At 34.7% G+C, this 13,961-nt stretch overlaps 1 protein-coding gene across 1 annotated transcript in view; it reads right to left on the reverse strand.

The window, feature by feature from the left end:
• Nucleotides 1-291: 291 nt before the first annotated feature.
• LOC132552221 (rho GTPase-activating protein 190-like) overlaps nt 292-13,961 on the reverse strand; it is a 47,820-nt gene continuing 34,150 nt past the window's right edge. Inside the window, exons 24-28 of the mRNA XM_060216368.1 lie at nt 13,469-13,546; nt 10,460-10,588; nt 9,376-9,402; nt 6,821-6,920; nt 292-6,261 (exon numbers count right to left, since the gene is read on the reverse strand). Of these exons, the coding sequence (XP_060072351.1) occupies nt 6,072-6,261; nt 6,821-6,920; nt 9,376-9,402; nt 10,460-10,588; nt 13,469-13,546 (524 nt within the window). The 3' untranslated portion in view covers nt 292-6,071. The remainder of the gene's footprint in view (nt 6,262-6,820; nt 6,921-9,375; nt 9,403-10,459; nt 10,589-13,468; nt 13,547-13,961) is intronic.

Consider the following 13,961-nt stretch of genomic DNA (forward strand, 5'->3'; position numbering starts at 1 on the left):
CACAGACTCTCAGAGATGAACAGTTATGTTAAGTTTCATTAAAATCCATATCAGTTTTTGAGAAACATATCAGAATCCTTGCTGACGGAAATATGAGTAATGATAATAATACTAAGAAACTGAGTGAAAACCACATCCCCCTCACTTGATTTAGGGAACAGAACAAGATTTTCATGATGGTGGCCATGTTGGTCATCTTGGATAAAGTACAGGTCCGAATTGCAGTGTGGAACCATCTGCAGACAATGTTCACACACACAAGCAGTTCTTTAAAACAACAACCTGAACAAATTTTGATGGTTTTGTATGACATTTTAATAAATCAATCGAGTTATATGCCTTTATCAAGCACATACAAACAGACAAATTGAGCCACTCCGCCCTTGCTCTATAGCGAATATGTGTGGATAGGACAAACTCCTCGACATGTACATGGTTGTCGGGGACTTGTGCTGGTCAACATCTTAATATTTAGTTACACAAGTGTAAGTTAACAATACAAATAGAAGAAGAACAAAGTGGGTTCATCGTATGACAAATCTACTTATGTCTGGATTATAGTGTAATAGACCACACTGAGTATAAATATAGTTTCTCTTGATTTAAAGTATCCAATGACAAGGATATTAAAATTAAAGTATTGAATAATGTTGATTACAGAGATAAGTATCCATTTAAGTTATAATAAGTTTGAATTATAGTGGTTGAGTAGCCCATGATGTGGATTACAGTCGTAAAGTATCCCATGGCGTGGATTACACCACTTAAGTAGCCCATGACATGGATTACACCACTAAAGTAGCCAATGGCGTGGATTACACCACTAAAGTAGCCAATGGTGTGGATTACACCACTAAAGTATCCCATGAGATGGATTACTGCAGTGAAGTATCCCCTGACATGCATTACTGTAGCCAAATATCCAATCCCATGGATAGGAGCTGTATTCCCTGGATTGGATTAGGGTAGTAACATATTCATGACCTGGATTATAGAAGTAACATATTCCCTATCATGGATTAAACTTTAAGTTAGGTACTTCTTCATGTGGATTACAGTAGTTCAGTGTTCCCTATTGTGGATCAAATTTAAAGTGAACCATATGTTCATTTGAATAAGGATTCAATCAAGTAGCTCATAATGTAAATTAAAGTAACATATACAATTATGTGGATTAAATTTCAATAAAGTATCTCACTATGTAGATTATATTAAGTAGCAGTTAATGCAGAAATCCCAGTTTGTTAACTTCCGTTACAATTGAATATCCTGTGACATGGATTTTATCACTGATAAGTATCTCATGATTTGGCTTACATAAGTCTATAAGTTAAGTATCACATTACATCCACTACACTAATCCAGTAGGATGCAAATTGAATTCTATGTTGTAGATTATATCATAGCATGTTAATCTATGGATTACAGTAGGGGATGGTATTACATTATAGAATCTTATTGAATGACATGTGAAGATATCAGTAGAGTCCCATCATGTAGTACATTATATATATCTAATGGATTATTGGTAACCTGACAGCATTGGCAAGTGGAACTATGTATACACAGCAAAAATAGAAACCTCCTGTGTGTTGTACTGCTGCAGTGTAACCATATACAACATAAAGGGGAGACAACTCAGTTTCATTATACTGATATTCTACTTCCAAATGTTATTTTCTGTTTCAGTATTTAGATAAACTTGATATTATATAAGATGTGAGTGATGACTTACGTGTAACTAATATAAACGCCCCTGTACAATGTCTGACCTAAATAGTACAACATCACACAATCAAGCAGCAACTTGTCCAAATAGTGGTTCATAGTTATGGTGTACCTAGTTATAATGTAAAAAGCTTAAATTATGAAACGGCCATTAAAATCATCCCTCTACCTTGCGGTTGAGTGGTGTTATTTGACTCTATATGACAAGAAAGCACTTGGATTACACACTGGACACAGGGCTTCAAAGGCCAAAAACCACACAACTATCAACATAATTATCGCACATGGTGAAGCTATCTGTACAGCTCTTTTGCATCAACATGGTGCAGTACAAATGTTCACATCAAAAACAGTACTTAACAAATTTAGTAATTAATTTATCTTTCTCACATAAAATGGTATGGCACCAAATCTCATTAAAATTGGTATAGTATATATAACATAAATTCTCTCCCTAACAAAGTGAAGCACAACCTCCTCACACTAACATGTCACAATAAAGAAAAGAATAGGACAACTGTCTCTTGTACAACAGTGTACAACCTCTCTCACTATACAATACAACGTGTAACATCTTCCCCTTAAACAATCACAACTGTTTAAAACCTCTCTCCCCCAAACAACTCATCTCTTTACAACCTCCTGCCCCAACACAACAAAACTCTGTGCATACTCTCTCCCTGCCACAACACAAATTTATACATACTATCTCCCTCACACAACACAACTCTGTATAATCTTCGTTCCTCACCCCTTGCAACTCTACAACTTCTTTTACTCACTAAACACAACTCTGTACAACTCTTCTGGGTTACACAACACAACTCTGTACAACTCTTCTGGGTTACACAACACAACTCTGTGCAACTTCCTCATACAACACAGATATAAATACCTATATCACAACAAATCTATCAGAATCTTATACATCTTGTCATCAATATATGGTCCATGATCCATTAAAGCAGATGAAATGGTCCACAGAAAGTTTTACACCCACTCCTCATACCAGGTCTTTGGTTCCACATGTTTTATATGATTATCCCCACAGTAAATGTGGCAGTATGTCATATCTAACAATGGATAGAGGGTCCAGATCTTACACAAACATCACCTGACTCCTGATATACGCACCATACGAGATCCAACACAAACACCATCTGACCCCAGATATACGCACCTTACGAGATCCAACACAAACACCACCTGACCCCAGATACATGTACCATACGAGATCCTATACAAACACCACCTGACCCCAAATACACGCACCATACGAGATCCTACACAAACACCACCTGACCCCTGATATACGCACCATACAAAATCCAACACAAACACCATCTTACCCCAGATATACGCACCATACAAAATCCAACACAAACACCATCTTACCCCAGATATACGCACCATACAAGATACTACACAAACACCACCTGTCCCAAGATATACACACTATACGAGATCCAACACAAACACCACCTGACTCCAGACATACGCACCATACGAGCGTAAAATATAGGTTAACATAAAGAAGGATCATACACCATTTAATGTACAATTTTGATAACACAACTGACATTAACTAACAATTTGAAATGTTACCATATTATATATATAGATTTATATATATTATGCATGAATATTTAAGCAATTAATTAATTATCCTATTAGGCTCACATTACTAAGTTAACATTCACACCTGACCTTGGAGGAGTTCTCCTAGCACTTTGGCTTGATCAGTGACCAATCACATTCTGCTGTGGCCTGTCATAAATAGAGTATGGTGCTACTCCAATCGGACAAAATAAAACTGCTTCAGAAGCACACCACATGGTGATGTAGTCTGCATCAGAAACACACAACATGGTGATGTAGTCTCCATCAGAAGCACACAACATGGTGATGCAGTCTCCCTTAGAAACACATCACATGGTGATGTATGTCCCATCTGAAACACAACACATGGTGATGTATGTCCCATCTGAAACACAACGCATGGTGATGTATGTCCCATCTGAAACACAACACATGGTGATGTATGTCCCATCAGACACACAACACATAATGATGTATGTCCCATCAGAAACACAACACATGGTAATATAGTTACCATCAGAAACACAACACATGGCATATGTCCCATCTGAAACACAACACATGGTATATGTGCCATCAGAAACACAACACATGGTATATGTGCCATCAGAAACACAACACATGGTATTTGTGCCATCAGAAACACAACACATGGTAATGTATGACCCATCATAAACACAACACATAGTGATGTATGTCCCATCAGAAACACAACACATGGTAATATAGTTACCATCTGAAACACAACACATGGTATATGTTCCATCTGAAACACATCACATGGTATATGTGCCATCAGAAACACAACACATGGTATATGTGCCATCACATCAGAAACACAACACATGGTATATGTGCCATCAGAAACACAACACATGGTATATGTGCCATCAGAAACACAACACATGGTGATGTATGTCCCATCTGAAACACACTATAAAGTTATGAAGTCTTCATCGGAATCACATTATATGGTGATGTCACAATCACACCACATCAGTTGTTGACGTAAGTACTTCAGTCATTCAGTTGACTTGTCAGTCAGTTTATATATATCAATAAAGAGGCTCCCAGGCCAAACACATACCACATACAGCAATCTGGCCAAGACGGGCCAACAATCAGATACACACTACAAAAACATTATAAATGACTAGCTGCCAGGCGCCCTGATCCACTTGACCACTTGACCAGGCAGTAGAATACTGGACACCGTTGTAATGATTGATTTAGTTGGAGATTTTTTTAGAATCTCTGTACATTTCTTTTCACTTTTGACTAGCTTGGCAATTTTTTGAACAGATTTTAGAATTTCAGCAGCCAAAACCTAACATACCATTCATACAATGCTTGTCAACATATGCATTGTGTATTGACATTCTAATGAGTTAGTGACCAAAAAGACGACTTGTTGACAAATACATTCAATACTTACCCATTGTTATGCCAAACAACCCCAGCCTACTGTTGTAGCCCATAGCCAAAGCTTCAGCACATGTATAAACCTTATATCATCTTAAAACTTTTATAAGATTCCTCCCAGATTTCAGAAGTAAAAATCTAATGTTAATGTAAATTTCAATTCTCTCTTAAGCATCCACTGAATACATTTTTCATGTATATTTCAATAAACTTTTAAATCATATAAAAAGATTGTTGGGATTTTCCTTTTTTCAGTCACATCCTCAAGAATGTTAATATACAAAGACTGTCTTGAGCAAACTCTTTGATTTTTCAACATGTACAAAACACAAAAACAATATTACATTAATTTCTTTTGGGATTGAAATGATTATATGGGCATCAAACTGTTACAACTCATAATTAGCAATCTTTGGTGTCAGATTTGTCCCATGGTCAATTAAGTGCAGTCTAACTAATACATTGCATTACAATACAGTATATCTATAAATAGTTCAAACTTCACATCTTGCAAGAGTTGCTTCCCTTGACAATATTTAAATTAAAAACAGAATATTAAACATTACAGCAAACATTGTGTAATTTTCAAAGCAAGTTGATTAATAATTACAAATATTTAATGGTATTTTATGATTAAACTTGGCATGGTTTTGCGACAGATTACATTACACTGCAGCACACTGCTATAGGACTTCCACAGAAATTCATATCTAGTTGCTTCATACAGGAACACGCATCTAGCAGCATACATTCCTTAAATACAATCAAAGATAAGTATGTACTTAATCTTTTGTTTTTACAATTTTATAAGTTAAAATATGAAATCACCAGTCTGAATCAGGGTCCAAGGTAGTAATGGTTATACTCTGTCAGTATTGTCCTCGGTATCAATGATCTAGTTGATGACATTGTCCATATCCACTTAGAATGGACTTGAGGCAACAGCTGTGTTGACCACTGACAGAGGACTTGCATTACACCTTGACCGTTGACTTGTGACTGGTTGCTGATTGCCATCTGATCAGTATTTAGATGGACCAGTCTCACACTTCATCACTGAAAACACAAATGTGAACCTCCTGACTAGCTTATTTCTCCACGGCGGTAGTCTTCCTCATATGAAGGTTTTTGCAACCTTCTAACATACCAGTACACTCAACCATGTTACACACAAATACTCTGTCACTCTGCAGCTTTCAAATATCTATCAAGTGAATAATGACTTCTCCCTTCTTCTTTCCTGTGTAACACAGAAATACTGATAACTCCCTGTCAAAAATGTCTCAATTCCTGTGTAAATTAGAGTAGCAAGTCCTTTCCTGTCAGACTTCGTCCTCACCATGGAAGAAGAATCCACATTGCTCTATCAACGTCTGTATAATCTCCGCTGGCAGTTTGGTGCCGGTTGCCATTTTGTCATATGACATGAAGTCTATACGAAGAATAGTGGGCCATAAACAAAGAGCTAAGTTTCTTGTATCCATGTTGTGTGTATCTTTATGTTGGCTCACTCTGTAACACAGTATTCATATGTACAAAATAAGCATATCAATTAATTTTCACTTTGTCATTATTTATCAATCAAAACAGAGATTATGCTGATTTAAGGTACAAAGCAGTATATATTTTCTCTAAAGGCGTGTAAATGCCTTTCTCAGATGGATGAAGTTAGGTAAAATATCACGATCTACCTGATGAAAATCACATTTGAATATCTTTGACATAGGCCAGGTAAGTGATACATAGAAATTAAATATAATTCGTAAATCCATGCTATGGTGGCATCCTTCTCATATCTGGTTATTTCAGGTTTTTTTTAAGTAACACAGCATTTTGAGATAATATTTGCAACTAGTAATTCTTTTTTGTAGAATGAAGGTGACATTTGGCCAAATTAATTACGTCAAGTTATATCATTTGGTCAGCATATGCAATAATTTAACTTGATTTGTGATAACAAAAACCACATGACATGTCAAAACAATTACATTGTATATCAAAATTTTATGTTACAGTAAATAAGTGGATGGTAGAAATGCAACAACATCTACATTTCAAAAGCCACAATTACCTATTCAGATGTGTGATGAAGTACTTTAACACTTCAAAATTGACTGGGTGCAGCTTTTTCAGGACTCCCCTCAGGGCTAGAAGTCTTCCTGTTGGCATTTCTGAAAAAAATAGACATCAGGTTATATACATGTTAAAGGAACCAAACAAATGTGACTTTAGTCTCTATGAAACTTTTTCATTACATCTCCCTGAAGCTAACTAAAATTATATTGACAGTAATCCATGATGGACCAGACTATAGGTATTCAGACCTATTCCTTAATAAATATCCAAACCCCTTATTCAAGTTTTTTGCAGTATCATATATATTCTCATCTCCGTAGCTGGTGTCTAGTGCATGATAAACCCTTTGTACAATTTTTTCTACCTCTAATAAGCTTTATTATAAACAAGGGATCTTGGCACCAACCATTGTTTGACCTTAATTTGTTCTTTAAAAAGTTTATCTTTTCACTTCTTTTCTTTCCTTAGCTTTTACTATTAATGACACAAACTTTGAACAATTCTTGGCAGAAATAGCATTCACGATTTTTAACTGCCAAATACAAGATGGCCCCCTCTCAGCCATTTTGTTTTCTGCAAAGTCCCGAAAACATAACAGGCACAACTAGGGGCCAAGGGGAACAAACATATGAAATCTGAGAGATCCATCAAGAACTTCACAGTAAATAGCGATAAAAACTTGTTTATAGACACAGGGACCGAAGGATCACAGACCATGGACATAGGGCGATTTGAACAGCTCAACATCAAATGATGGTAGGCTGAAAATATCACCTGTTCATTTTTTTTCCATCTAAAGAAGAAATTTTCATGGATTTCCCTATATGTACTTTACAAAGTGTTTTTCAAGACTACTGTCAACATATGTGGGGTAGGACTCTTCACATTATCTCAGATAAGGGATAGAACTGTATACATTATCATGGATAGAACTGTGGATGTTATCTGAGATTGGGGACAGAACTATTGAACACATTATCTCAGATCAGAGGGTGGAATCTGAATAACTGGTAAATTTTTATGAAGTCAGAGATTCAGGGTTTGTTTTTAGGCCTTAAGTAAGTGCATAAAACATCAAATGCAAAAAATTGAAGTATAACAACAGACAACTTCAGACTCAAATCAAAATGAAGCTTTGAAGAGAGAGAGAACAAAATTTACTTTTAATAATGTGAAATATGACTTAAGTTTCGGTCTCATTCAAGTAAAAAGTAAAATAAATACTGAAGAATAAAATTTTGAAAGGTTTTTATCAAATCTTCAGTGAATTATAGCATTATACCTCTAAATTACATAAATGTAGTGCACTCCTGAATAAAATATCCAAATATGTCCAATATGCCACTATACCTAAAAAATTCCATAGAAACCCAGTTCTTCACAAAATAAACTTAACATGTCAATAAATGAATTTTTGCTATTAAATATGCACTAGCATTAAGAAAACTAAAGTAACTTTTTTTTAAATAATCAAAACGATGATAAATGTTTAGTGCAAAAATCCATTAATCTTCATGTAAATGTTTAGGTGAAAACCATCAATTTTAGAATAAAAGTCTTAAAAATCTATTAATTGTAAAATATATATCACAGAAATCTATCCGTTTAGATGTAAAAATCCAGTAGAAATATGTCACTTGTAATGTAAAAATTCATGAAATTTGAACACCAATGTTTTAAATCTCACAAATTCGCCTTCCTTTGCTTTCTACACATGTGTATGCCTGACAATGCCTCTACTTATCACAGAGTGGACTAAAAGTAATGTTACTGACTTACATCACATAACCTCACCATGATGTACGTTACCTACAGCTTTTCATTATCTCTTCTACTGTTTGACACCACTTAAGAGATCTCAAATTTTAGTGTTTAGTATTTTTATTTTGAATTGGCACTGCAATAATTATCATCACCACAAACAAGTATTTTTTCAATACACAATTTATCAAGGAGTATAAAAACAGCTAACAGTATCAAGTTGCCATCATCAAAGATTATCCACTTTAGAAAAGTACATATCAAGCAGAAAATAAGGTTTACAAAGAAAATTGATATGATTTAAGAACACTTCATACAATAACAACTCGATCCTTTGAAGATAAATTGTCTTGGATAATGTATAACAGTAAATTTACATCTAAGATCAAGATGCCAGAGAAATACCTTAAGATTACATTCAAACATTATCCAAAAAAATAGAGACAATGGCTTCGCAAATTAAGAAAACTTCTTATTTTGTAAATATATTACTCTCACGTCAAGCACACAAGAAAGCTCAATAGTGAGAGTTCCAAAGAACTAGATATGGACATAGGTTATAATGTTAATGAAGTACACAGCACAATCTCAGGCTAATATGAACTCAAAGGGTGCAGAGAATCAAACAAGGAAGCCAAGAGTCATCTCCCCTTGCCTCTCTCTGGCACAATACTGTCTGTAAGACAAACTTTTGTATACTACAGTGAAGTACCAGAGACAGGGCATTTTCTGAGAAGATACAGAAAAGGAACACAGTGAGTGGCAATCATGCCACGGTGAGTCAGTTACCTTCTTGTGGGTCGTCCTCAAATTTCTCTGCCAAAGCCAAAATCATAACAGTTCAGCATCGAACCACAAAGAGGCAAATCAACTCTTACACATGAGGAGACTAAAAGAATCTGTTACCTGTATGTGTTGGAAATTGATTTATCTAAATCAAGGGTAGACATTCCTTAACAAAATCTCATCCTAAACTTTGTCTTGGATGAGATGTTTCAGAATGTGAGCAATTGACCAGGATCAATTGATTTCCAACATAAGTGGTTACTAGATTCATTCTCTTGTACATTATTGTGTCAAAATATTTCTCAACAAGTTCCATAATTCTCTGGTCATTAACATTACCTCCCTGTGTGGTTAGGTATCAGAAAGACAAATGAATATGACATCATTTTAACTTGAATATGACATCATTTTAACTGTATTGTCACTTGGCGCCAAATATGACATATAGGTACCACACAAATCAGATGAAACAGATACATCTAAATGAAGAACCTAATTCTCATAGTTGCTGAGTGACAATAGCTAACAAGGTCAATAGTATTTATTAGCTTGGACAGAAATTCTCCACATTTTCCTCACCTAAGACTGGAAGTTAAATCAAATGTCATAATCTACTCAACAGCTTCCGAAAACTGACTTGGAAAGTTAACTCTATTTAAATGAAATTAAAATGATTAGAAAATGGTAAGGATCTTACAAAGAAGGCGATGGTTATTACCATCGATCCAAAATAGAACAGTCTCTTAATATAGGACTATCATATCTGACAATGTGTTTCTATCTTATTGATAAAATATGCTACTTTTTAAATATAGCGAACTGTTACAAAATTTAACAAAATCTTTAAAATAAAACGTTTACAGGGTTTATCAAAACTCATTCAATATTTTTTTGATAAAAGAAACCCTTACAGAGTTGTCAGCAAATTTTACTTCCAAATGAAACAGAGTTTATGAAAATTCCTTATCTTCATATATAAGGGAGAATAACAGAATAGGATGAACTGCTAGGAATAGCTACCAAAATTTCTATACTGAAATAAACAAGTTTGTTTACAGTCATTGTGTCTTACAGAAGAAATACAAACCTGCTGCCTCGAGGAGTTCATCGTGCAGGAAGGAGGGAATTAATGGCTCTGTCTCATTGAAGAAATTCTTTAACACTGTTGCCACAGCATTCACCTGTATCTCCAGGCTTTTTATATCTTGACTAGGATCTGTAAAACAGGAAAGCACATCAATAACTACAAACTTCAAAACACCAGGCTGTCAACCAAGTCGTCTTCAAAATATAGGAGGAATATAGGTATATTTTTTCAACAAATATAGGAGTTTTTTGCTAGTTTTGAGGCAAAATATAGGAGTTTTCCAAACAAAAATCATTTCATTCAGAGGCATTTATACTAACAATTCCTACCTTCACTTACTGTTTCTATATTAATCAATGATTAAAAACTACCTTAAAGTAACCATTCACTTCAACAACATCACAATCCAGGCAGAGAGCTGCTGCATAGCTCACCATCATCTGAACGGGCACCTAAAAGGCCAATATCCTGTTGCACTGCCTTGCAAGGTGCCCATACAGGTGATAGAGAGATGCACTGAATCATTTTCTAGTGGCTGGTGATGTTGTTAAAGACTTATGAATTCTCTAACTTGTAAAATAAAGAAGACAAAAGCAGTGTCAAAGAAACATTTACAATCTCTACCTTTATCAGTGACAAATTTCCTGAAAATTCAGGAATATGTTTTCAAAAAATAGGAAAATATAGGGAATATAGGTCTTTCAACATATAGATTTCTGACCCAAAATATAGGAAAATATAGGAACATAGGAATCAGTTACCAGCCTGAAACACAGTTAAATCACATTTGAAACAGTGAAGAGAATTTTGTTTTGATGTAAATGGTTTGCAACATGCCATAAATGATATCTGCATATGACCAAAATGTTTGTGGTGAAAGAATTTTCATGTGTGTTACTTTTTAATAGTCTTCTTCATATCTATCTACTGATATTGAATCACCCTCTTCTGAGTATCATGAAAATCATGAATCAAAGTACTAGATGTACTGTAAATGAACATTTTTGTAAAGTACAATCACATGTTTATTTAGAAATATGATAATATGTAGTACATACAATGAATGAAGCTCCTGTTTTACATAATGATAAATATAAAGGAGAGATGTAAAAGTTCGCTTTAAAGTTATATAATCCTCTGTTATCTGGATTACACAACTGGCAACTCCCTAAACTGACATGTTCAGTCTTTAGACTAAATTTTATCTACAACTTATGATTATTTGCTTCTGGCGAGCTTTGCTTAAAAATGGCATAACTAAATATTTGCCAATAAAGAAGTTAAATTATTCTTTGACCTCTGACCTGATAACCGAGTTAACTTCTCATTAGATTTTAGCATGTACATATAAGTAGTTTATGTTAACTTCCAATTTGAATGCAGTCAGTTAATTAGCAGTAACACGTTCATATGATTTGCACACAGCAACAGGTTCTGTCCCATTTATATCATTTAATCATTTTTCATCTTTTGGTGTCGTGTATAAAGCCACACACTGAATCGGTGAGAATCTGACAACAAATACACAAGTTATTGGGTGGAAAGCAGAAAGGGACAGACTGGCAAACAAGCTGCTTATTATAGGGCACCTGCATCTCAATAAGGGGCCCGAATAAAGCTGTTGTCAAAACATGCAAGACTACTGGCAAATTGGCTATTGCTGGAGTCTTGTCTGAAGCTTAGATGCAATATTGTTGACTGCAGTCTATTGTGTAATCTTTGATATATAGAAAACTAAAAAAAAAAAATCAATAAATATTACCTGGAAATTTTTTTAAATGAAAATGAACTGTTTGGTCATTTTAATCTGGTGTAGGTTCCACTGTGTTGCCCAATAACAACAGTACTAATTAAGTATGGCATCCATATGCGGTTAACCTATCGGGCAGAATCGCGGGGAAAAGCAATGTTTTTATGTTGTTTATGTACTTACTTTTACTGTTAAACATAGAACATTGTTAACTATTTTCAATGAAAAAAATAAATATATATTACCTACATAAATTTCTTACACAGATGTCTTTTGAATTCAGAATACCTGATCCAACCCGATTCTATAAAAAGTCTTACTGATCCAAATGTATTTATGTTCACACATGCGTAACATTACTTTGCATGAGGGCTGCCATTATACATGTAACATATCAAAAAGAATTTTATGTACATGTGTTCTTTGTATATCGTATGCTGCAGTCATATCACATTTTACATTTTAAATTCTTTCACTTGACTCCCTGACTATAGTAAGAAAGGTAAGTGACTGAATGCTTTCACTCCTTTTATTAGAAGCCAATGTTTGAATGTCAGTCATATTGATGTTGTGTGGGTAAAAACTGACTACCAAATAAACAAGCTGTAGTGAAGTCTGCCTCCATTCTCGCAAATAAACATTAATATTCATTTAAAACCTACACACCAGAATCTCATACAGAAACCAAATCTGTAAATAACACAGAATATGTTGAGAAGTTTCTACTTAAAAGACTCTGTGTTAGTGTAAGTATAACATATCCAGTTTATTTATCCTTGGATCCCTTAAGCTACACCCAACAAACTCCATCCTTAGATCCCTACAGCTACACCCAACAAACTCCATCCTTGGATCCCTACAGCTACACCCAACAAACTCCATCCTTGGATCCCTACAGTTACACCCAACAAACTCCATCCTTGGATCCCTACAGCTACACCCAACAAACTCCATCCTTAGATCCCTACAGTTACACCCAACAAACTCCATTCTTGGATCCCTAGAGCTACACCCAAAGAACACCATGCAGTGATATTGGGTCTCTCAATTCTTTTGTTACTACAAAATGACAAGAATGAGTTCCTGTAGAGACACTTACCCTCCTGAAGTTTGGAGTTGAGCAGATCTACATTTTGTTACTACAACATGACAAGATTGAGTTCCTGTAGAGACACTTACCCTCCTGAAGTTTGGAGTTGAGCAGATCTACATTTTGTTACTACAACATGATAAGATTGAGTTCCTGTAGAGACACTTACCCTCCTGAAGTTTGGAGTTGAGCAGATCTACATTTTGTTTATTGCCAGGTATACGGTAAATCCCTTCTGTGTGCATTCCTGTAAGATAAAAATATTAGTCAGGTTACCTCCCTTAGACATTCAATTAAAATCCATTTTCCTTTATGATGCAGGTCTACTGGACTAACAGTACTCTTGATATCATCTGCTATTGTGATGTATGATGTTTACTTATGTAGAATCTAAGAAGACTAATTTGTAGAAGGTGTAAAAATTCAAGATTTCCTAAAATGTCTTTTTTATACTATTCAAAAACTTTCTTACATTTCATTTTTAACATCTATCAATGGAATTTCTTCTTTCAAGAAATATTAAATAATATCTTTTGAATGTATTCTTTCAAGAAATATTCTACTGAGAATTTGTTTACTGGCGAATGTACCATACTCTTCAAAACTATATATTGCATTTTCCCCCTCATCAGATTAGTTCAATCTAAAGCTATTTCATTTCA

This window comes from Ylistrum balloti, unplaced genomic scaffold (genome assembly GCF_031769215.1).
Source record: "Ylistrum balloti isolate Yb309-2 unplaced genomic scaffold, AGI_CSIRO_Ybal_v1 Utg370242, whole genome shotgun sequence".
In the NCBI taxonomy this organism is placed as follows: Eukaryota; Metazoa; Mollusca; class Bivalvia; order Pectinida; family Pectinidae; genus Ylistrum; species Ylistrum balloti.